The sequence below is a fragment of the Terrapene carolina genome, unplaced genomic scaffold, assembly GCF_002925995.2.
Source record: "Terrapene carolina triunguis isolate 2854851 unplaced genomic scaffold, T_m_triunguis-2.0 Scaffold57, whole genome shotgun sequence".
Taxonomy (NCBI): domain Eukaryota; kingdom Metazoa; phylum Chordata; order Testudines; family Emydidae; genus Terrapene; species Terrapene triunguis.
Window position 1 is genome coordinate 806,226 of NW_020664408.1, and position 26,545 is coordinate 832,770.

At 43.0% G+C, this 26,545-nt stretch overlaps 1 protein-coding gene across 1 annotated transcript in view; it reads right to left on the reverse strand.

Moving 5' to 3' along the window:
- LOC113407926 (solute carrier family 22 member 23-like) overlaps positions 1–24,955 on the reverse strand; it is a 176,748-nt gene extending 151,793 nt beyond the window's left edge. The window contains exon 1 of the mRNA XM_026658906.1: positions 24,422–24,955. Coding sequence (XP_026514691.1) covers positions 24,422–24,955 — 534 coding nt within the window. The remainder of the gene's footprint in view (positions 1–24,421) is intronic.
- Between the last annotated feature and the right edge of the window lie 1,590 nt (positions 24,956–26,545).

Consider the following 26,545-nt stretch of genomic DNA (forward strand, 5'->3'; position numbering starts at 1 on the left):
TCTAGCTTTTCCACCTCACCTAGGCTCACAGCCCTACAGGCATTTCCAATTCCTCACTCTCCTCCTTCCCCCTATGTCCAGGCTGTCACCAAATCCTGACAGTTTTTCCTGCACATCTCTGAATCTCTCTTTTCTCTTCATACTTACTGCATAACACCCTTGCAAAAACTAATGCTTGGGAGTGGGTGTGAGAAGTTTAAAAAACACTTTCAAGGCATGTATTTAAACAAATAAGCCAGAAACTAGAACTACAATTTTTGTTATCAAACTGTATTTGAAATTATTCATTTTGTATTATGATTTAGAGGGCATGCTAAATATATGAAAAGGCAACCCTGTCTCTAGATACTTACAGGAAGACTTTCACCACAAATTCTGTTGAGACATTATAAAGTTTCTTCAGTAGAGTATCTCACTATTTGAGGCATTTCCAACAGAAACTAATAATCTGCCTTTAGGAGTCAGAAGGGAATCTGACAGAGAAGAGTGACATGATTCAAGTTAGCAAAGCAAGCAGCTCAGACAATCACTGCCCCTTCCAACAAAGAAAGAACAAGCAAGAATTGGTACATTGCACCATAATGCCTGTACACGGGTTCATTTTCTCTTTAAGCATAGATGAAATAAGATTCCCTTGGACTACATAAGAGCTGGGCGGCAGCTGGTACCCAGAATTGCCATGTCACAAAACAGAGACGTTAAAACCATTTAAAACCACTTTAAAAGGATTCCCCTAGATTCCTTCTTCATAAGAGGGATACAGTCTGACCACACTTTTTGCATAAGGAAGTTTTTAGAATATACAAACACACTAGAAATAATAAAAAATGCTGAACTCCGTACAAAAGAGCCAGGCAGTCATGCCACATGAAAATGACCAAAAGAAGAACTTTCCAAGGCGACATGCCAGATCAACTAAACCTCTACCCCAATATAACACTGTCCTCGGGAGCCAAAAAATCTTACCGCGTTATAGGTGAAATCGCGTTATATCGAACTTGCTTTGATCCACCGGAGCACTGCTTTACCGCGTTATATCCGAATTAGTGTTATATCGGGTCGCGTTATATCGTGGTAGAGGTGTATTACATTTGAAGTTCTGCTTCTGGTGGTTTGCTGACACACATTTCTTTAGAATAATGGAGGTAATAATAGCCCATATTTATTAACAGTTTTTTCTACCCCTAGATCTGCACAACTACACCACTATACACTCTTTGTGCACTTCCAGTCATCAGCAACAAGGATACACATTTAAACTAGCAAATCTGAAGTACTGAGCTTCTAGGTATCTGTAGCAAGGGAGATTTAGGTTAGATATTAGAAAAAACTTTAAGACTAGTTAAACTCTCAAATAGGCTTCCAAGGGAGGTTGTGGAATCCCCATCATTGAAGGTTTTTAAGAACAGATTAGACAAACACCTGTAAGGGATGGTCTAGGTTTACTCAGTCCTGCCTTTTGTGTGGGGTGGGGGGGGGAGGAGGAGGAGAGGGTGTTGGACTAAATGACCTCTCAAGGTCCCTTCAAGCACTGCATTTCTTTGATTCTCTCCTCAGCTGGTGTAAATAAACTAAAATGGAGTTACACTGATTTATACAGCTGAAAATACTGCCCCTATTTGATACATGACAAAGTAAGGGGGTGGGGGATTGTAAACTCCTACAGTGAAAACAAAATTGTAGCCCCAAAACATGTAACTGTAGACCAATAGTTTTGTTTGTTGGACTGGCAACTGATGTTATGATCAGGAAAGTCAACGAGAATGACCAGAGAAAGCTGGAGTGGGGAGTGGATTGCAAACATCAACAGTAGAACTAATCAAAGTGTTTCAAAGTTTCAATAACATTTTGTAATTAAAAAAAAGTAATTTTGATGAAATATTCATGAAATGTTCATCCATGGTACAGTCACACCTTGAATACTGAGCGCAGTTCTGGTCACCCCATCTCAAACAAGATATATTGGAACTGAAAAAGTACAGCAAAGGACAACAGAAATGATTAGGGGTACGGAACAATTTCCATATGAAAAGAGATTAAATGGACTGGAACTGTTCAAGCTTTGAAAAGTGCTAAGGGGGGTATGACAAAGATCTATAAAATCATGAATGGTGTGGAGAAAAGTGAATAAGGAAGTATTATTTACCTTGTCACACATGAACCAGGGGTCACCCAATGAAAATTAATAGGCAGCAGGTTTCAAACCAACATAAAGAAGCATTTCTTCACAGAATACAAAGTCAACCTGTGGAACTTGTTGCCAGGGGAAGTTGTGAAGGCCAAAAGTATAACTGGGTTCAAAACAGAATTAGACAAGTTCATGAAGGGTAGATACATCAGTGGCTATTAGCCAAGATGGTCAGGGAAGCAACCTCATAATCTGGGTTGTCCATAAACTGCTGACTGCCAGAAGCTGCGAGTGGATGACAGGGGATGGATCACTCGATAATTGCCCTGTTCTGTTCATTCCCTCTGAAGCATCTGGCACTGGCCATTGTTGGAAGATAGAATACTGGGTTAGATGGGTGATTGGTCTGACTCAGCATGGCTGTTCTTATGTAAAATTTTCATCACTTTTGCTTAATTATATAGCTAGTTGAAATTTTGACATTAGAAAAATGATGATGAAATTTTAAAGGAGAAAAAGTGGAAAACTTTTTTTAAAATGTAAAAATATCCCCCCCCCCCCTTTGACCAGCACTAATTGAAATATTTTCTCTGCCTAAGTTGTTTCTGATTTTATGAACGGGCAGTGTTGTTTGTGTTGGGAAGGGGGAGGGGGAAGAAATAATCACATAAAGCACTACACTGTAATAAAACATACACCTCTAACCTGATATAACACGACCCGAAAGGACATGAATTTGGATATAACGCGGTAAAGCAGTGCTCCAAGGGGTCAGGGCTGCACACTCCGACGGATCAAAGCAAGTTCAATATAATGTGGTTTCACCTATAACACGGTAAGATTTTTTGGCTCCTGAGGACAGCGTTATATCGGGGTAGAGGTGTACTTCAATCTGGTTGGAAAACAGCGGGTTCAGTTACCAAGAGCTAGTTTTAAACAAGTACTATTGGAAATCTAGATCAGAATGGTTATAATTAAACACAGAAAGCAAACAAGCCTTTTGAGGTTTTGGGGAAACAAGTTTCCTGGCTTCAGGGTCACATTGCTCTCGGATGCTGGACTCCAAATAGAAAAAAGGTATCTGTAAATCTTCCCAACTTCATCACAGATGGCTGCTGTACCAGTACTGAAACTGAGCCCTAGACTTTAAATTAATAGTTAGCTGTCAAACTCTAATAAGTCTCTACCAAGCATGTGTAGACTGAGATTCTAGGGATATGTCTACACTGTCAGCTGATTCAGGTTGGCGGGACTATAAAATTGCAGTGTAGACCTTTGGGCTCAGGCTGGAGCCTGGGCTCTGGGACCCCACTAGGGGGGTGGGTTCCAGAGCATAGCCCGGACATCTAAAATGCACTTTTATAGCCATGAAGCCTGACCCTTGTGAGCCTGAGTCAGCTGACACGGGTCAGCAGCCAGTGTTTTATTGCACTGTAGACATACCCTTGGAGGCTTATAACTTGGCCAAAATTTGGGTACATTTTCATAAAGATTGCAAAAAGCATGTCTGGCACCAGCTGACAACTCCTGCTAAATTTCAAGTCCCTGCTCCAAACCATTAGAGCTTTTCAACAAAATGGGGTAATTCATTTATTTTCTTTAAACCCATAGACAATGTATTTTTCCCTCACCTGATTCTTGGAAACTGCATTTTAGCTGACACTTCTCAAAACAATTCAGACTGAGGCAGACACCCAACATAGACAATTTCAGCCCCAACAGATCAATTCTGGCAAAGTTATAAGCAACTGAAAACAGGGTTTTATAAATGGAAAGTGCCAGGCAACATTAACTATAGGCCTCACTACCTGCACTGCCTATAATTAAAATAATATTCACCATTGCCACAAAGCTAAGGGCTTTGAAAAAAGAGCTTAATAGTCCTCCAAAGAAAGTTACAATTAAATCATGAATAGTTGTGTATATGGTACTACGAAACAGTTTCCCATCCCCATCCTTCAAATTACTTTTCTGCAGAATATCACAAAGCTGTGTATTTTATTAAAAAATTTCATGTCATGTTTAATACAGCAAGGGCCATAGTTGCAGTTGCCAAAAAAAATCCTCTACAACACATTTTCAAATGCTTGTAATTTGCCCAAAAAGTCACCCTTTGAAATTTCCACATTAACTTCTGAAATGCCCTAATTTTCTAAAGCTTGATATTTTGAAGTTAACATTGCACTGAGGTGATGTGTTAACATTTTGTGTGTGTGTGTGAGAGAGAGAGAGAGCGCATCTACCATCCCAACACTTTATAAACACTCTTGAAGTAAGTCTGCTCACCCCCATTTTACAGGGAAAGGCAGGCACGCACAGGTTGTGTTACTTGCCCCAGGTTTCTATGGCAGAGGCCCAAATAGCTGTGTGTTTGTGAATCATTTTACATTGAATGGTCCATTAAACTGCTACTTAGTAATATGGGGCTCCCCATCACCCCATTTCCAACCAATATAAGCAATAAAAATCACTGTATTTTAAAACAGATGCATTATTGTAGGTTCTATAGGCTGCACTCCCACCCCCAAGTTTGGTAAATAAAACACATCAGCTACAGCTCGCCTTCAACATGCTACAAATACTGCAGGCTTTCTCTGAGAAAAGCTATTATTATCTGCTCTGTCTCTATTGTGGCTAGAGAGATGGAAAAATAGTGCAATTCCAAGTCATTTATTGATTTTATGGTTCTTGTTAGATTCTGTGATTTGTCAATTGCATTACTCTAGAGTACTGTATTTGATCTTGTGGTTTCATCCCCAGTTACAGAATTGCCGAGATATGGTTTCCTTGTTCAGGGGGGAAAAAAAAACCAAACGTTATATTTCCCCGGGACCCCCCCTTCCGGGTGCCACCTGATGTGCTGGGGTCCCACTGAGCCCACCTGTCCCACCAGCCTGGGTTCCCCTTACTCTGTGCTGCTGTGACAGGCTTTCAAGCCCCCTTCCAGCACACACACAGGTAGGGACTCGCCCAGCTGCAGAATCACAGTCTGCAATCAGCTGTGTAGGAAGACTCAGCTCAGGGAATTGCCCAGCATTCTGGTGCACACACCCTCTGGAGTGTAAACCCAAAATTATATTGTCTTGCGTTGTATAAAGATCTATATAGCGTAAGCTCATGAAATTCACCCCCCCTCCCCCAATGTGGAGGAAGATATGCAGCCCTTTCTCACCCCCCTCCCCCAGTTAAGAATTGCACAAACTGAGTATTGGAGTAAACAAAAAACAAGTTTATTAACTACAAAAGGTAAATTTTAAGTGATTATAAGGGATAGCAAACAGAACAAAGCAGATTACTGAGAACATAAAACAAAACTTAATACACTAAGGAATACTGGCTACAAATAATTTCTCACCCTAAATGTTGTTTCAAGCTAGTTGCAAAGTTTCTTGAAGGTAAAAACTGCACTGCTTGCAGCTTAAATCTCCAGAGATTCCTTTTACAGCCAGACCTTTTTCGCCTGGACTCAGCGCCTGCCTCCCCCAGCTTAGTTCCTTTGTTTCTTCAGGTGTTCTCAGCAGTTTTCTTTCTTGGGTGGGGAGGCAATGGAGAAGAGCCCAGATTAACTCACTCCCCAGACTTAAATAGGATTTGCATATGGTGGGAATCTTTTGTTTCCCAGTTTTGACCCCCATTCCCTTCCTGTGGAAGAGTACCAGCATTTCAAGATGGTATCCTGTACCAGGTGACATGATCACATGACCCTGCAGTGTCAAATCAGCATCCCAGGAAACTTGTCAAGAAGGAGGGAGATTAGTATCTTCAAAGTCCTATTGTTCTTCCTAATGGCCCATCCAGGCTGATTGCATACTCTCTGGTTTGGGTGTTCCCCAAATACATACACAGTTGTAATGGTTACATATTTCTGTATCTGAAGTTATGAATATTGATAAACATATTCCGTAAATCATAATGTTTCCAATGATACCTCACATGACCCATCTTGCATAAAACATATCTTAGTTATGCCATATTCATATCATAACAATATTTCTATGAAGAATATGGGGCATAATGTCACACCTCAACCTAGTACATTCAGGCATACAGCAATCTACTGCATCCCATACAAGCTCTACACAAAGTTTAAAGTTAGTAACAGCTATCAAGAGAAGTGGAATTCCTGTCTATACTTTAATACAATAAGCCTTTTCTTTGGGCTTGGCTACACTTGCTAGTTACAGCGCATTAAAGGAGCCCCGGGCGCACTAGCTCCCGTCCACACTGGCAAGGCATGTAGAGCGCTCTGACTCCATGGCTAGAGTGCTCCTGGTACTCCACCTCGGCGAGTAGAATAACGTTTGAGGTGACCCCGCTGGAGCGCCCCAGCATCAGTGTGAATGAGGTGTTGCATTATTGCGCTCTGATCAGCCTCCGGAAATGTCCCATAATCCCTTTACATCAAGTGGCCACTCGTGTCATTGTTTTGGATATGCCCTTTGAAAGCTTCGTTTGACAGCCGGCATGCTATCTGCTCCGAGACAAAGCAACCATTACTGTGGAATGCTGTATGTGTGTGAGAGAGAGAGAGAGAGGGGCGCGGCGGCAGTGGGGGGAGAGAGGGGAGAGGTCTGCTGCTATCTGAATTTACAAGACAGCATGCTGACATGCTCTCAGCCCCCCATAAACCAACTTTCTCTCCCCCCCACATACACACAACACACTTCCTGTCACACTTCACTCCACCACACCCCCATTTGAAAAGAATGTTGCAGCCACTTGCATGCTGGGATAGCTACCACAATGCACTGCTCTCTGTGGCCATTGCAAGAGCTGCTAATGTGGCCACGCCAGTGCGCTGGCAGCTTTCAGTGTGGACAGACTACAGCATTTTCCCTACTGCGCTCTATGAAGGCTGGTTTAACTCAAAGCGCTCTACATCTGCAAGTGTAGCCATGCCCTTACTCTTGAGCCAGCAGGAAAAATACCTTTGCTCCATGGCTGTGCCAATTACACTGGGAAGTTTATAAAAATTAACCCCCTGATAACTCAATATCAGTATCTTGGAAACCTATGCTGTAGAAAAATCCTCAAACAATCCACTGACCATCCCAGCAAGATCTCAGGCATGTAAAAGTTTCTGAAATTCTAGTAGTATTACACTAAAGATCAGCTACTCTTAGGTTTCAGTTTTATCGGGAACAGCTAACATTATTAGCAGCTTTGTTGCTCCCCAGCCCCAGTAAGAGGTAAATACATTTGATCACAGATTTGGCATGCTTTTTATAGAAACAAGGAAAAAAGTTTACTAATTACACAATCAATATTAATATTGATTTGTTAAATCATATGTCCTGTAAACAGTGCTCTAAATGCTTAAAGGAATTAAATTAATCATAGTAGCATTCATCAACCTCCCACTTCTCTGTTACCTCCTGTTTATTTTTGGAGGCAGGGATATCTGTTTACCTCCAAGCATCTTAGAATTCACCCACCCCAAAAATATGAGACTTCCACTTCTGTTTTACTTGCCCTTCAGTTGATAGGATCACGGTCTCTTTTTCATCTCAATAAAGTCAACACTGATCTTGGCCTAACATCAAAGCCCTGGGAGATCTATCATGAGGCCTACAACAGTTGTAACCCACACGAGTGTGGTGTTCTGTCCCATCTAGTGACACCAAGACCATTTAGAGAGAGATTAATGAGTTTGCTCTACAGCCTTAGCTAAGAGCCTTATGGCTTTTAGCTCATGCAGTAGAGGCTCATGCAATAAGCTCCAGAAGTCCCAGGTTCAATCCTGCCCGCCGACGACCAGGGTCTGTCGGCATCACAAGTGGGGACTCATCCAGGATTTCAACTGGGAAGTCTCTGAAGCTCGGAACATGTTTCCTCAGCTAGGGGAAGTATGTAATCCACACACCTCCTGGGTGTGATGTTCTGTCCCATCTAGTGGCAATGAGACCACTGAGAGAGAGATTAATGAGTCTGTGCTACAGCCTTAGCTAAGAGCCATATCGCTTTTAGCTCATCCATTTAGTTCCTGAGGTCCCAGGTTTGAGCCCGTTACACAGTCACTTAAAATAATTTTGCCTTAAGTTTCCATGAACATCAGAAACCTGTGTTCCAATTCCCCCAAAAGTACTGGGTATTTTGCCATTTGATTTCAATCCAAGTTTTGCAATATTTGGTATTTTTCTTAAAGCCCAAGCTGTGATTGTGTCAAGTTTGGAGACATTACTTCTGTTAAAAAAAGCACTTCTCTCGTCCACATACTTTCAGAGAAAACCTCAAAAATGTTAAACCTAAATCCAGAAGGCAAATAAAAACAACCCAAAAATTATCTTTAAAATCATGTTTCTTAAGCTAATTTCATGATTGTTTAGTGCCCAACTCATTATTTTTGAACATTTAAGGTCAGCAATATTGTGTGCTTCTACCAAACCACTCCCCCAATCCTGCAAACACTCACACGCATGCCTAAAAGCTAAGCATGTACATAAGTGTTGGCAGGATCAAGGCACAAGTTTGCCATTTTCTTTATGATCTGTATAATCACTACCAGCCCACAAAGTAAACAGATGACATTTACTTCCTGAACCCATGGCTCCTTCTACACAGCAGCACTGAACATTGCTCTTTTGCCATTAGGCCAGAGGCTACTGTATTCTTTAAAGTTCAATGGAATTCTTCATTTATGTGAATTCTTCTTCTGTGTGTATCTTATCTAGGACATTTACAAAAACAAAGGATGTAAATTGTGTTGCACAAATAACTGAACACTGAGTTTCTAAGGTGATTATTTTCTCTTTTGTTATTTCACCTCATGCCACAGGGAGCAATCAGTTGAAAAAACACAGGGGGGGAAATACCTTTGACCCTTAGCCTATTCCCCCATGAAAAGAAATCCAGTCTTTTTGTGCTGTAATCATGCATCTTTAATATTACCGTTTTTTCAGATGAAAATGACACTAGTATCACAAAACTACTTTATCCTTACATAACTTTTTTTTTTTTTTTTTTTTTTTAAAAAGACAACTTCAGCCAATTCCCTCATCCCAACACCATGAAATTTCTGGGAGCAAAAGCACATATCACCCAGAATCAACTGCGAAATGTACCGGAAAACAATGTTTTACAATTGTCATTGCTAAGTTTTCAGCTGCTGATGACCATTGTTCTAAACAAAACATTTTTGTGACAACTGGGTATAAAGTTAAACAAGTTTTCAGACCTGTTTTAATACCAGTTTAACAATCATAAAGAGAACCTTAAGATTTAACGTGTTAATATTTAACCAAAACATTAGCGATCTCTTTTCATCTGATTGCGGAACAAGTTTTCAACCCTTTGAATGCTAGCATTTTTCAGACAAGTGAATGCTTAGTGAATCCATACATTCACAACCTAGAAAGGGTTGGAGTGGAATAGAAACCGGTTTGCTCTCTCTTACAGTGGGCTCTCAGAAGTGCTCTCAAAAACATGTCCTTCTTTCCAGAGAAAGATGGCAATACCAGCAGGAAGATTGGAAACGTCAATTGTAATGCAAGGCTTTGATCTATTTTCACATTTAACATTCATGATGAGAAGTGCTTGACCTTTTGAACGTCAGAGTGTCCAACTGAGTTCAACTGATGCCTTCTATTTCATCCTTTAAGTGTCTCTCACTACTATGACCCAAAGAATTGACAGCTCTCTTGTACTTTGCAGATTACAGCTTTTAGAACGAAGGAGAATAGAGAAAGGGAAGGGAGGAAAACTATCTAGGAGCCCCCCAAAGACAGAACCAAAAATGGTTACCAATACCAAACACTTTAAAGTGTTTTTGCTGAATTCCAGGAAAAGATCAAAATATTCCATCTGATTTTTAGAGCAAACTAAGGAGCTGGTCCAGCAAACACCTATTCGTGTGAGGAAATCTTACTTGTGTGAGTAGAACCCTTTATCTCAATGGCATAATAGTTACATGAGTAAAATTACTCACGAAGATAAGTATTTGCAAGATCAGGCCCTAAGAAAATAATGGTTAGCAAAAAAAAAAAATTTTTTTTTTTTAAAGTAATTCCTATGGCTGGATGCTGCTTTTCTATAAACAAATTTCACTCCTGATCTCAGTTTAAAAAAAATCAAGTATATCCCAAAACCTCAATATTTATTTTTTATGCATGGTAGAATTTTCCTTTTTAATGTGAAAGGGTGTCTTTAAAACAGAGATGATCAGGTTTAAATTGACCTAAAAATTGGTGTGCATGTGTACAGTGAAGTTTTTATAAAACCAATGACCAACCCACGTTTCTTTGGCTTTTATTTGTTTTTTAATCCTTGGTAATATTTGCAACTCAGATATTGCAGCGTTGTATAAATGCACAAGAACCTTGGTCTGGAGAAGGACTGAGAGGAGATACAGCAATTCTTAAATGCTGTAGAGCCAGAGAGAGGAGGCATTTAATCAGAAATAAGACTCTGAAGAAATGTCTGGAGTTGAGAGATCTTTTGGGAGGACCAGAGTACACTCTGAAAAGTGTGCACAAATGCAGGGTCATTCAGATAAGTCACATCATATACTGCAATACTAATTCCATTTAATTAGGTCATGTTTGCCAGTATATATTATTCCTGGTTATTTTAACTAGCATTCTTTATTTTTTGACTTTATTGCTAGTGGATATAAACAATCATTTCAGAAATTGGCATCATTTTCAGTCTTAATATAAATGAGTCCATTTCTTCTAATTCAGCAAGATAACTGGCCCCTTTGGCACTCCCTCTGTTTAAAAAAAGAAAACAAAAAACCCCTACCAAAACACTACCCTACACACACAATTCTCCCCTTGGGGAGAGGATGAGAGAGAGAACAATCTCACATGAGAGATGTTAGTGACAACACTTAATGCACTACTGGAAGGTGCTCAGACACTGCAGTGATGAGGGTGGCACACAAACCTATATAGAACAGTAAAAATATGTTATTTTATTAGAGTTCATAATATCACATTGGGAAAGGTTTCCTTCCCCTCCCGCCCCCATGAAGAAAGCCAGCACAAGAGCAGACATGGGACTTAAGTGGAGCAAATGCTTTGCACTAGTCCTCTGCACAGGGTGAATTTCACCCCACATTAAATACTATGCTTACAACTATGGGCATAATCTGCTATGGTTCAATCCCAATTTTATTTTTGTTCAGATTTCCTTTTCCCTCCCTTTAGTTGACATTAACAGAAAAAAAGGTAATTTGAATGTGAGGATACAGGAGCCTACTTAGACAAAATTCATTAGAAAGGGGTGTCAAAGATATTTGAAGTATATATGATGTAGGCTGTTATCCCTTTTAAGTCAATGGGACCACTCATGCATAAAGCTAAGTGTATACCTTAGTGTTCGGCAGGGCCACCGAGAGCAGGTCCGGGCCCCGGTGAAAAAAAATTTCAGGCCCCCCAGCAAGGGCGGACTGGCTAAACAGGGCCGATGGGAGGTGGGGAGGAGAAGCCGGGCCCCGGGCCCCCTTCCGGACCACTGGGCCCCGGTAATTCGTACCAGCTTCCTCCCCCCATGCTTAAGAAACATGATTTTAAAGATCAATAGAAAAAAAGTTGCAGTGACAATTTGACCACCCCAAAAAATCTCACCTCAACGTTACCCTGTCAAAAGTGACAGAACTGCCTCCAAATTTGTCACCTTAATGAAGATAAGCTAGAAAACCCTGTCTAGCTCTGTGGTAAATATAGCTTATCCTCCCCAATATACCTTTCTTAAAACCAAAGACAGTCAGCTATGAGCCACAAAGTAAGATAAAGCAAAGTCACTAGAGCAACTAGGAAGTATGTTTTTAGATAGCCTGAACTTGAACTGGTAATTAAACCCTGTAAAGGCATGCAAAAAACTGTCTAATCACAACAATGAACAGTTCACTTATGCAAAATAAATGATTAAGTCTCTAACTTTTTGTAGGAAAAATTCTAATATACACTTGACAATGCAATATATCCATCCAAAAAACTGGAGGTCTCATACAGATTCTTTCATACAATTTATATCTTTGTATTAAGTCTAAATAGGTTGAAGAGAGATTTCAACGTATTTAAATAGAGTATGATATATGGAAGAGAAGAATTAAACGAATACTAGCAATAATCCATCATAAATACTACAAGCTTTATTTATGGTAGGTTAAAGTCATGATTCTCAGGTCTGAAGTATTTTATATTGAGGACATAGGCCAGCCAACAAATTTTAATTATTTATATAATTGCAAAAAATAATATTAATCTGCATTAGATATACAAGTCTCTTGATTTGCCTGATTTCTAATGGCAGCATTAGACTAAAAGTTTAATTCTATATTTTCCAGACTAACCATTTAAAAGTATTTCGATCCCGAAACAGCCAAAGTCAAAAAATAAATATGGTGGATTAGCTCACCAACAAGTATTTGTAGTTCAGCCAGATAATTATGCACGATTTCAACACCAAACACAAAATAATTCATTATGTTTATACAGAATTGTCCATCAACATCTTTGTAATTCTGAAATTTCTGTATGCACAAAATAACCACCCTCGTGATTTGCCTCATTTGGCCAAATCCCACACTTTAATTTGAGTCATCATTACAAATCACTATTGCTTTTTGCGTGTTTCTTATGTTAGTACCTTGATGACCAATAATAGAACAACTGTGAGGAAAGACACTGAATCATCACATTTAATCTTTAGCAGTAATTCCAGAAAATCTTCAGAGCATGCAATTTTGCTATCCCCTCAAATCTCTAATAAAAGGAGATTTGTGGATTTAGCCCGGTCCTTGACTCTCCACATGCCCTCTAGTTGAAACAAGTTTAAGAGATTATTTAATTCATTGTGTGAATTGCTCACGATGGCTTGAAAATTCTCAGAGTACGCACAGTGTTTTGTAGTTTTAAAATTCATTTGTCGTAAAAGAAAAAATAAATAGTTTTAAGCCTTTTCTCCATGGCAGTAATTGCTATAAAAGCTGTTTTTGCATAAACTTTTCTGGAAAGATCTGGTGGGAATTCAACTATGACTCTGCACACATCTAAAGTCAAAGTATCAAACTGCACAAAGCAGCACCCATACCAATTCTTCTCAATCTGTCAACTGTTTTGGCTAACTGTAAATATAAGGTTTTGTTGACACATCTGCAGCCCCTCCACAGGAATGAATGATCATTCTTACTTTCCTCAAGGTCCCTCAGGGTAATTTTGGAACTCATCCTGTGTACTACAGGAACTTGTTTTGTCACTCTTCCTACTCAATGTGCATGTGAGGCTGTTGAACTAGTGAGAGAGAGTGTGTGGCATATTTAATATGTAGGTAACATAAGAACAGCCATACTGGCAGGGCCGGCTTTAGGACCTGCAAGGCCCGATTCCGCGGTCTGGGTCTTCGGTGGCACTTCGGTGGCGGGGGGTCCGCTCCGCATCTTCCGCGGCACTGAAGGACCCCCCGCCACCAAAATGCTGCCGAAGACCCCGGAGCAGGCTCCCTCCCCTCCCCCCGCTGCCGAAATGCCGCCGGAGCGGACCCCCCCCACCAAAATGCCGCCGGAGCGGACCACCGCTGGGTGAGCCTAAGGCGCGGGGTCCTCTTACCTGTGGGGCCCGATTCCGGGGAATCGACCTAAAGCCGGCCCTGCATACTGGTTCAGATCAATGGTCCATCTAGCCCAGTATCCTGTCTTCTGACAGTGGCCAATGCCAGATGCTTTAGAGGGAATGAACAGAACAGGCAATCATCGAGTGATCCATCCCAGGTTGTCCACTCCCAGCTTCTGACAAACAGAGGCTAGGGACTCCCAGAGCATGGTTTTGCATCCATGACCATCCTGGCTAATAGCCATTGATAGACCTATCCTACATGAACGTATCTAGTTCTTTTTTGACCCATGTTATAGTTTTGGCCTTCACAACATCCCCTGGCAACCAGTTCCACAGGCTGTGTGTTATGTGAAATTCCTTTTGTTTTAAACCTGCTGCCTATTAATTTCATGTTCTTGTGCTATGTGAAGGAGTAAGCTGGAACAGAAATTATTTTTCATTTGTATCACTTCTGACCCAGCTCGTGAGGCAGAAACAATGAACCCATGTCTTTAAGAGGCTGAATGAGGGCTAGCTGTCTGAGAGTTGACCCTGACTAGACTGAGATAACATTGGCAGTTTGAAGGATGCAGCCAGAAGTGGCAAATACTATATCTGCATTTCCTGACTAAAGACGTGAACTCATCTTTTGCAAAGTAAGTTCGTAATTTAGATATTTTATCAGATCTTGGTCTGCTTCTGAATACTCAGAGAACAGCACTGGCCAAAAATATATTTGTCCTTTCTGGCCAGAGATGGAAATAGTGATCATTTCTTTTGTATGAGTACACCTTGGGACCATCACCTACTACGTCCTTATCACATTGAGATAACTATAAATGGGGCTATACATTGAAACTATTCAGATACTAAGTGGGTGCAGGATGTTGTATCATACAGAGCACATGACACCTGTGCTTCACATCTGTGCCAACTACTGATTAGTTTCTGGGTGGCAAGCAAGGTGTTATATCCTATAAAGGCACTAAGTGATTTGTAACATTGTTACATGAAGGCTCACCTGATGTGAAACTACCTCAATTGAGAGTAGCAGAGAGGACTGTGCCGACTACCCTCAGTTTAATAAGGAAGGACATGCTGGCAGAGGTTTCTTGTGAGATGCCTTCAAGCTTTGGAACTCACTCCCTTCCCTACCACTCTGTGCTCAAACACCCATTCTCTCCCCACCCAGCTTGCCTGAGTCCATATTAGTCAGTCATCTGGGCATGCTGCAAAACCCACCTTGTTTTCCCCAGGTATGAAAAGGCTCAATCCTGCAATGTTTTGAGCATCCTTGTGACAGGGTGAGTGCTCCTGGAACTGTGTGACCCTAAGCACCCCCATGTTCACACCTTAAACACTACTGCAATTATGTTTGTACAAAATATGCCTTGTGAGGCATCATTTGAAAACTAGTACCACACTGGTCATTAATATCATTGTAAAATGCATGTTCAACTTATTTGTGAAGTTGTGAATTCCCTTTGTAAAATGTTACTAAAACATGTTTAAGACAACAGCCTAACCTAGGTAAAGGTAATAAACAGGTCTGTTCTAGACAAAGGAATGTGTGTTTACCTCAATTTACATATTAGCTATAAACAAAGCTATCAAGCAAAACAGCAAGGGCTTGAGGGGGAGAGAGAGAGAAAAAATGAGAATTAAAATGGCTCCTGCACCCAAGCAAGACACAGGAGACCGAATCCCAGGAGACCTTCCTAACTTTGAGAACAAAGACAATTATCTACGAATATAAAGGACCTAAGACAATAAGGGAAACCATCACCTCGTACTTCTGTGGAAGGTCCGACTGAGAAACAGTCAGCCATGCTGGACAAAGAATAATGTTGATAGAAACCATCTTAAGCAAAGCCTGTACCTTGCTAGATAAAGTTTTAGACTGTTAGACCCATGTTTTCACTTTTATCTGCTTGTAACCATCTCTAACTTTATTTCTTTTACTTGGCATCACTTAAACTATGTCCCGTTTAATAAACCTGTTTTATTTTAATCTACACTATTCTAGTATTGTGTTTGAAGTGAAGTAATTGTTAACGCCAGTTAATGTGGCAAGCTGCTGGGTACTGACTCTTTAAAAAAAAAAAAACAGAATAAAAGCTCCAAACAAAATAAAAACCCCAAAAAAAAAAAAAAAAAAAAAAAACAGTAAGAGGACAAAAAAAAAAAGTCACCATGACTAAACAACAGGGTAAAAGAGGTGGTTAGAGACTAAAAAAGGCACTCTTAAAAACTGGAAGTCAAATCCTACTGAGGAAAATAGAAAGGAGCATAAACTATGGCAAGTCAAGTGTAAAAATATAGTTAGGCCAAAAAAAGAAAAAAAAAAAAAAAGAAAGAACCCCTTTATTTTGAAGAGCAACTAGCAAAAGACAAAAACCAACAGCAAATTTTTCTTTAAGTACATCGGAAACAGGAAGTCCACCAAACAATCAGTGGCCCAACTAGATGATCCAGGTATTAAAGGAGCACTCAAGGATGATAAGGCCATTGCGAAGAAGCTAATTGTATTCTTTAAATCGATCTTCACTGCAGAGGATGTGAGGGAGATTCCCACACCTGAGCCATTCCTTTTAGGTGACAAATCTGAGGAACAGAGGTGTCACCGGCACCAGATGGTATTCACCCAAGAGTTCTGAAGCAACTCAAACATGAAATTGCAGAACTACTAACTGTGGTATGTAACCTATCACTGAAATCACCCTCGATACCAGATGACTGGAGGGTAGCTAATGTAATGTCAATTTTTTTAAAAAGGCTCCAGAGGAGATCCTGGCAATTACAGGCCAGCAAGCCTAACCTCACTACCAGGAAAATTGGTTGAAACTATAGCAAAGAACAGAATTATCAGACACACAGATGAACACAATACGTTGGGGAAGAGTCAACACAACTTCTGTAAGGGGAAATCATGCCTCACCAATCTATTACAATTTTTTGAGGGAAGTCAACAAATACATGGACATGGGTGATCCATTGGATATAGTGTACTTTAGGGGTACCATATTTCAGCAAGCAAAAAAGAGGATGGGAGGAGCCCCACCCTAGCCCCGCCCCCGTCCTGCCCTAGCCCTGCCCCTGCCCCTTCCACTCCCTCCCACTTCCTTGGTTTATAAAAATATGTTTAGTGTTTGGACTTCATGAAATGTTTGTAAGATGCATTAATCTCACTTATAATATTTGTATCCTGTGTTATAAAGTAATATTTAAGTGTTTGCTCTGTAATTATAAAAGTGTTTGCTCAAACTGTAAATCCCCCCTCCAGTCAGGAGAAAAGCATTACCAAGTGTGACATACTAGTTTGCCACAGGAAGCGTTAGGTCCTGCCCAACAAAAGACGGCCCATAGACACCAGACAAACCGTTGTAGAACATCAGAGGACAAAAGACATGAAGAGATGTGCACAAGGACTCATCCCATCAGCTTGAACTCTGGGGGAAGGGAATAAAAATCCCTGACAGAAAGAAACTGGATCTCTGTGCTGCTTGGGAGGGGCCTACGCAAGGGAACCTCTAGACTGGGTTAGCCCTAGAGGACATATAGAGCTTGCATATTACAGCAGCCTCTATCATCTTTTGGAATCTAAGATGGTAACTCATTTGTGTGTGTATGTTTAGCTGCTATAACCTTCTAAATAACTAATTTATTTTCCTTAGTTAATAAATCTTTAGTTAATGTATTATAAGATTGGCTACAAGTATTGTCTTTGGTGTGAGATCTAACCTCCAACTGATACTCTCGGGGAAATTCTGCGCCACTGCACAAAGCAGAATTTTTCAGAAATTAATGTTTTTTGAAGACAATTTCCCCCTCCCCCCACAGAAATTGCGGGGCAGGGGGGAGTAGAGAGTTCCTAGCACTGCAGTTCCCCACAAGCTCTGAGGGAAGAAGACAGCAGTGTGCAGGAAACTCCACACAAGCCTGGGAGGGAGCAGCAGGCTGTTTCTCCCCCTGGATCCCTGGGCTTAGGGGGATAGGGTGCAGGTATCTGGGCAAGGGGATCTGGGGAGAGGGGGGTGCAGATATCTAGGTTGGGGAGGCCTGCAGCTGGCCTCTGGGGGGAGAGGGGTGCAGGTATCTGGGCTGGGGGGCCCCCCAATGGCTGTGCTCTGGGGGAGGAGGAAGTTCAGATATATTGGCTGGGGGAGCATGGCTGGGCTCTGGGGGGGGGGGGGGTGTGGGGGTCTGGCTCCCCCGGGGAGCGCGGGGGGGGGGGGGAAGGGGCAGAGAAAAAAAAGAACTGGGTTGTCATAGGGGTTTCTTTAACTCTCTACTCCTGGGGGAGTTTTCCTCTGTGTCTGTATTGTTACAGAAACACCTGCTGACTGGTATTTTGAAATAAATTACCAAAATAATTGGAACTGGCATGATTATGTAGTGTTATTTTGACAAATAAAATTTGAAGCATTTTAAAATATTGTGTGCAGAATTAAATTTTTTTGGCACAGAATTCCCTCAGGAGTAAACTGACTGGAGTAAGTGACCTGTCCTTTGGGACTGGGAGTAATCTGAATATTGTTGTGATTTTTAGTGTACGGGACCATCTATCACAAAGGCAAGCTTGTCTGGGCAAGATGGATAGGAGTGCCCAAGGGGACTGTCTGTGACTCCATGTTGAGGCTGTTGTAGTGCCTGAGGAGTTCACACCTGATACCTGGTTGATGAAATCTAATTATAGAACTCACAACCAATTTGGAATGTGTGCCCTTCTTCTTAACGGTCTGCCCTGAGGTTGGTACTTATGCTCCTGAGCCATTCCAGACAGCTTGACACTGGCATAGCCTTGGCAGGATTCATATGCCACAGGTCAACTGGGTTTATAGATCATAACCCAGCGCTGTTAAAAGTTTAAACTTGGCATTGAGAGTTTTTAAAGGCTAAAGAAGAGACACAGTGATTGAACCACCATCACAGGATGGTCTTGATAGAAAAGACTTGAACAGTTATGTAAAGAGAGAGGAATATCCCACAAAAAGTAAATTCCAGTTCAGATGCTAAGAGCTTTTCTCATAACTTTTAACCCGGCATCCAAGGACCCTCCTGCCTCAGACACTGCAGAGGCAGGCACCACAGAGGAAAACACTGCAGTGGAACTGGCCTGATTGCATTACCTGGCAGCCCAGGAAGAACACGAGCACCAGAAACAGATGGTGGAACTGCAGACCAGGGAGACTGAGGCAGCCCATGACGCAGTCAAGATCAACAAGGAAGAGAGAACCTACCAAAGTCACAAGGCCAACGAAGAAGTTGAGGAGAAAGCAGACCGAAGAGGCATAGATCAACTGGAAGCTGAGAACAGGGCACGCACGAGGCAGCTGAAAGCTCACAGACCGGCAAAAGCAGCTTCCCCAGCCAGTGAGTACATCCTCCACAACACAAGGGCGTGGGAGAAAGCTTGCCCAATTTATAAAGAAACTGACTTTATAGAAGAGTATCTGTCCACATCTGAGCAACTAAGCGGGATGAACCATATCACAGAGGATAAGCAGATGCCTATTCTCCTAACCAGATTAACTGGGAAAGCCAGACGGCTTGACAGGAGTAATACTACTTACCGTATATACTCGTTCATAAGCCGAATATTTTTGGTAAAAAAGTGACACATCAAAGAGCAGGGGTCGGGTTATAAACAGGTCTACACCAAAATTTGATGATTTTAAACTCTATGGAATCATTGAATTGAATATCTAATACATTGTTGTTTTGTTTACCTAGAGCGTCTGCAGCCATGGAGCCCCTCGGCTCCCTGTGGCCACGGTTCACCTTTCCCAGCCAATAGGAGCTGCTTCCCGCAGCTCTCATGGGCTGGGAACAGCAAACCGCAGACAGTGGGAGCTGAGGGGCTCCATGCCTGTGAACGCTCCAGCTAAACAAAACGTCCAGGCCCGCTAGCGGCTTACCCTAATGGGCCAGGAGCCAAAGTTTGCCAACCCCTGAAATATAGAGTCAGCTTATGAAACGGTCATACATTTTTTGCTATTTTTACCTATCCATCTTGGGGGGTTGGCTTATAAACAAACGGGCTAATGAACGACTATATACGGAACTTCCTTTGGAAAGTGCTTTGAGATCTAGAGATGAAAAGTACCATATAAGGGGGTGGATATTATAATTACTGATACTTTTTTTGTCTCAAGAATTTATTCAGCCCAGGACATTTATGAACAGGAAGTACACGCATCTAAATTTGCATCCGATATCTACGCAAGACAAGTGAATGTTGAGAGAAACAAACAAGTCCAAGTTCTCAAAGTAACATTTAACAACTGTAATAATATATAAATACATCTAGAGAAGAAGATTAATTAAAGTACCATGTCAAGGTCCATGATTTATGCACTGAATCAGGACATTAACCCAGATCTGTGATTTAATATGGCCATTGAGATTCTTGTGGTTGAATTATGTAGTTAGTTTCTTCTTTGTAATTATTTCAACAATATTAAATAATAAACGGTGTGGTCCTTTTTACTCTTTCCAGCTCCTCATGACTGACAGCACTTTCAAAAGCAGCTCCCCGTGCAACTCAGTCAAGAGTTCAGTGCTTCGTTCATGCCTGGAACAGCTTTGCCTTTCTTGAAAAATATCAAAAAGGCAAGGAATGATGCATGGACCCAGGAAACCAGCATTCTGCTGCAGACTAATCAATCAGCTAACTCAACCCTACAACCAACAAAGACCCAAGAAGAGGCAGAAATGGATACCCTGAAAAGCTGTGCTGAAAGTGACAAGACCTCAACCCTGCAAGTCCCAGGCATAACATAGGGCAAGAGGCTGCAATCCATTAAAGGAGGAAAGAGGGTGGGAAGCTAGTTAAAGTGACCCATTTAATTAAATGGACAACTGCCTGCCAGAGACGAACAAAGGAAGGTGGCATTCCAAACACACACACAAAACAAGTAGAGAGCAACAAAACAAAAAGTAACGAAGTTCAAAATACACTTTGCACCAAAAACATGAATAATTTTTGGCTGAGATATTGTAGGTGAACGTGACAGAGCTCACTTTTCTTCCTCTATTACTTGGGAGCAACGCAGATTAAAAATAGGGGATATACTGGCTGAGTTAAAGTGCCTTTTTTTATTTACACTTTTTTGGCTCTCTGTGTGCTGTTTCAATATAACCCCTGGCTACCACACAGCTGAGTGTATATTAGTCCAAGTTACATTACATAAAACTCTATTTAGATAGATTGGAACATTATGCGATAAGAGCAAGTTTATTTAGTTGGGGGGGAGGAAGGGGGGAAGAAGAGGGAGACCTGAGCATCCATCTTTCTGAACAAGTCAGTGCAGCTCCATTTTACAAAGAAAGCTGGAATACCTATATGGGAATTAGCAGTTATGGCCCAATCCTGCTCCCAGTTAAGTCAATGACAAAACTCCCATGGATTCACCTGAGAAAGATTGAGCCAGGGTGAAATGATGCTTTGTTGTGTGTGCGTCTTCCCCATTCCTTTGTAATAAACCAAAACTGAAAAGGCATCCTGACCCTTAGAAAATGCCATAATTGTAATTATATAGTATTACAGCTTAGTGGGAAAGATCTGCCAAGTTTTAAGAAGCAAACACACACCAAAAATAAAAACTATACTTAAAAAAACCCTCTGAAGTCTGTTAAAGTTGTTTTTTATTAAACAAGACAGCAGGGACTGCAGCTGTTTATTTATCCATTAAAATCTATTTGCCCTATGTGCTAAATTGTTCCAAGGAATGCATTTTTTTAACACGGCTGTAGCCTACAGGATAAAAGAGTAATGCTCTCTGCTCTTTTTATTGTCAACTTCACAATAAGTTTCAAAAGATTCTCAGCATTTTAATAAGGTTTTATACACACAGACACAGTATTTTAGGATTGCTATCTCCCTGCTTTAGGCATAAGAGCTTGCCCTAGAACAGTGGCTCTCAACCTTTCCAGACTACTGAACCCCTTTCAGGAGTCTGATTTGTCTTGCGTACCCCCAAGTTTCACCTCACTTGCTTGCTTGCTTACAAAATCAGACATAAAAATACAAGTGTCCTAGCACACAGTTACTGAAAAATTGCTTACATTCTCATTTTTAAACACATAATTTATAAAATAAATCAATTGGAATATAAATATCGTACTTACATTTCAGTGCATAATATATAGAGCTGTATAAACAAGTCATTGTCTATATGAAATTTTAGTCTGTACTGACTTCGCTAGTGCTTTTTATGTAGCCTGTTGTAAAACCAGGCAAATATCTAGATGAGTTGATGTACCCCCTGGAAGACCTCTGCATACCCCCAAGGGTATGTGTACCCCTGGCTGAGAACCACTGCCCTAGACCAGTGGTTTTCAAACTTTTTTCATTTGTGGACCCCTAAAAAATTTTTTAAATGGAGGTGTGAACCCCTTTAGAAATCTTAGACACAGTCTACAGACGCCTGGGGGTCCACAGACCACAGGTTGAAAACCACTGCCCTAGAACATATGCATAGCTCAGTCTCCAGTCATAACAGAAGATAATCTGTTTCCATCAAACACAATTTCAGATTTGCAGTTTTAGATCACATAACACTAAATTCAGTGTGTGCGTTCATCTTTGCAGAAGGGATATGACAGATTTTTGACCCATTATGCTTGTGAATTTTTCTCGGGTTTATTTGCTTGCTCTATATCTGGTTGATTTTTTCACACCATGTACACTTTAAGGGACATGCTGAAAAACTGAAATGATTTCCAACAACCGATATGAGCCTGTGCTGGCTGCAAGAAGAGCAACCAGACTGGTCATTTGATTACTGCATATCTAACTGAGGAAAGCAATGCAGCAGAGTTAATCCAAACAAAGTTCCCATGTGAGAACTAATTTTTGCTGAGCTTTGGGGGTTTGAGATTAAGGGAACTATCATGATGTAACATTTTCATTTTATATCTCATGAGCTACAGCTGTTTACTAATATCAATGAGAATTGTACACAGATGGTACAAAAAAGACTTTTGCACCACTGCTACCGTAAATAACAAACATATATTAAAATTCATCACGTGTAAAGGCAAAGTGATCCTATACATATGCTAATTAGCATATATGGAAATACTATCCGTTCATTGTAGCTTTTACTATAAACCATATTTATAATTTACAGGATTACTTTATGCAATAAAGCATTTTATATGTATACATTTTTCCTTTTGACTAGAATGATTTCTATACCTAAAATGCATGTCTCCCTTTATTCCTTTACTAAAAACAAAAAAGAAATACTTATATTTCACAGTGCATACCACTCGTGCTACGTTCCTCACTAACTGCCACCCTCAAAGCTTTTGCAGAAAAGAAGCTTGTTGTGTAATCTAAAACTGATCTACTTAATATGCTGCATTGGTACAGGGGAAGCCTATATCATGACTTGAGGTTCTCTGTTTAAAAGTGTTTTCTTTTTGCTGTTTGGTGGCAACCATGATACACCTGTAGAAAGGTTTTATTTTAAAATAGTCTTTTCATTAGCCCAATGGATTTGTAGCTCTTGAGAGATTAGTGCTAGCACTGAAAACTGTGAAGATTAGATGAGTTTATCAGTAAATAAACCACTGACTGTAGACCCCATGTCCTATTTCTTGTCCCTCGCGACTTTGTAACTTAATAACAAAAATGCATTCAAACGTAAACCTGAGACAGAAGTCTAGAATATTGGACTAGGTAGGAAAGAGGAGGAAAGGGAAAAAGGTTCAGGTTTAAAATACATTAATTCAAAGAGTACATCAGGATACAAAGCATGGGATTTATTCAAGGCTAGCTGGCTAATGGGTTATTGATTGCTTTTGCTTCTGGATGTGTGGATTCAAATGCTTCATGACAAACCCAGTGGTGCCAACCTATTCTTCAGTGAACTGTGTATATGCATGTTCAAAACAGCCACAGAAATGGGCAATACTGGCAATTGTGTTTAGGAGAGGCCCAGAATTACATTAACAAGAGCTGTTGCGAGTTAAGGATTCAGGTTCAATGACACAGCTGGGTGTAACTTCTGACCAACACCTGCCGGTAATATATCTCCTTCATGCCAGTCCCATTAGAAAAACAAACCTATAAAGAATCTGGCATTCAGGAAGTAGATAAGGGTTCAGAAGCATGTGACCCAGACACCGGCTAGTTGCCTCCCAGCCTGCTTTCCCTCCTGGATGTCTGAGCACAAGTTTAAGAGGGGCATCCCTTCTCCCCGGGGGGAGGAACGATTCCACAGTCAAACCCACCTTGCTTATTTTGTCCTCCAGCTTCTGCAGCCCCTCAGATCAACCTATGCAGTTGTGAGGCTGGCTTGTGTTAATGAGCTTGGAGGTATAGGTGCTGGAACTAGAGATGCTCAGGCACCCCCTGGCTTTAAGTGGTTTCCATCATATAAAGTGTTTATATTTTGGTTCAATGGCTCTAGGCACCTCCACTATACAAATTGTTCCAGCGCCCCTGCTTGGAGGAACAAATAAGCAGTGCTTAATTTGTAATGAAAGGGGTGCCCAGGCTCAAGCAATTAGGTGCTGGGGCTCAAGCAATTTTTTTACTTTCATAACTGAGGCAACAAGCCCAGAGGTACCAGGGCTATGAACGGCCAAGCCTAGAGGTGCCGGGGCTCAGCCCTGGCACAAGTTAAGGACTGCAAATAAGCCAAATGCCCTGGAGCAGAGCGGCCAGGGGTGCAGTGCGGGAGCGGCGCTGCGGGAGGGGGATGCCAGAGGCTGGGGATGCTCAAGAGGGAGACCCCCTGCTCCTTACCTTGCTCACGACGTTCTGGACGAGACCGGCTCTGATCAGGTAGTACCACTCGTGGCAGTGGCATTGGCTGGCGTTGTCTCCCGGCGGCGGGGTGGGCAGCGCCGGGGCCCCCAGCATCCCGGCGCTGCTGCTCTGGCTGTGGTTAGCCAGGCCCCGGGTCAAGTTGTCCGTCCCGTTGCCCTGCCCGTCCGGCTCCCGGCACCAGAAGTCCGGCTGGTCCAGCAAGAAGGAATCCGAGAACTGGCTGAAGCCGATGAAAAGGGCCGGGATCCAAGTCAGCAGCACCAGGGTCCTCTGGTACCCGCCGCCCAGCCCGCCGAGGAAAGGCAGCACCGAGCCATCGTAGTCCAGCAGCAGGGGGCTGCAGGAGCCGGCGGCAGGCGGCGGCAGGGTCTGGATCTCCGCGGTCGCGGGGGGAGCCACCGCCAGCGTCGCTGCTGCCGCCGAGCCCGCCTCCCCGGCCGGCAGGGACCCGTTCTCCTCGGGCAGCTGCCGGCCTCCGCCAGCCGCTTCGCGTCGCCGGTCTATCGCCATCCGGGAGCCTCACATAGAGAGCCGAGGGGGTGGGATGGGGCCGGGCGCTTCAAAGCTAGCACGGAGCTGCCGACTGCGCCGCGGGCTCCGCACGCCAGGGGAGGGCGACCCGAGCCGCCCACGCAGCCCGGGACCCCCCTGTCCTGCGCTTCAAGCCGCGCTCGGCCGAGACCCCTCCGCCGGCAGCCGCCGCAACCGAGCCTGCCCCAGCCCCGCACAGCCGGCGCCGAGCCGCCTCGGGGAAGCCTCTGCAAAGCCGCCTCCGCTCCGCACGGCCACGCTGCGGCTTCCCTGCCCCAGCACCCGCTACGGGTCCCGCGGGCAAGCCGGGGGCAGCGGCCCCGCAGGGCAGAGCTCACGGCACCGCTTGGCTGGCTCCTTCCAGCCCCCGGCCCCGCACATCTGGCTCCGCGCCACGGGGGGCGAGTCCCCCCACCCCGGGGCCCGCCGGGCTGCGGGAGAAGCCCCGAGAGCCGCTGCGCCCGGGAGAAGCTCGCTCCAGTGCGTGGCGGCGCCTCTTCCTCTCTCCCGAGGCTGCAGCTCGCCTCGGCTCCTGCTGCTGCACGTACCGGGGGAAAGGGGCGGGGAGCGTTCCCCACTCCCTTCCGCGTGCGCCTCTCTCGGCAGCCTCAACCTGCAACGCCAGCCCCCTGCCCTCCCCCGGAGGTAAAGGTAACAGCGGCAGCACCTGCGCTTGGCGCCCGGGACCTAAGTGGCAGCCTGGCTCCCCCTGCAGGGAGCAGCCGGACCCAGCCCTTCCCCCACCCCGGGCACCTCCACCGGCAGCCGAGCTCAAGCCATGATCAGCAGAGGAGGGAGACAATCCAGCGCGCTCACTGGACACCCTGCCAGATCCGCTGAGCTCCTGCGCCTCCTGCTGCTGCTCCGGCTAGGAAAGTGGAGGAGGATTTAGGAGCTTGCGCTGAATTGCAGCAGGGTTTGGCTCAGACAGGAGGCGGTGGAAGTGGTGTCAGCCAACAGCAGCAGGGGGGCTCTGTGGGGTGGGGGGTGACGGTCAGCGAACGTAGCAGCTTTGACACAAGATCGACTCACACACACACACACCCCTCTGATCGCTTTGGTTCCTCTCCTCCTCACTCTAGTTACCCCCAGTTTAAAGGAATCGGAGTGGGTCTTCGTCCTAGGCTTCCTTCTTCTGGAGTCTCTTCAGTTAAGCACGTCCCGCTAGGGTATCTGTTTTGGCTAGTATTGAGATATCAGTCTGGTCTCTTAAAGCTGTTTAAGTGTACACAGGCAAATGGCTTATTCGCTGTGATTTGATAAAGAGATTCCTTTATTCCCTATGGGTTGGAATATGACATTGTGTTATTGCAAGGAGAATAAAAACGGGTAGAGTTAAAATGAATCCAGCCTAATAACACTCCATTCAGGTGGCCAAGATAGTGTCACTACTGCAGCAGAGGTAGTGCTGTATTTTACATCATGTATATCCTCCGGGAAGATCACCAACATCCCTTTATAAATTATAACTCCTTTCACCCACCACTGGAATGCAGCCAGCTCTGGGGTAGGATGGAAACGCTGTGTTGGATAACTGTTGTTACATTTGGCATATGTCCTTGTAAACGA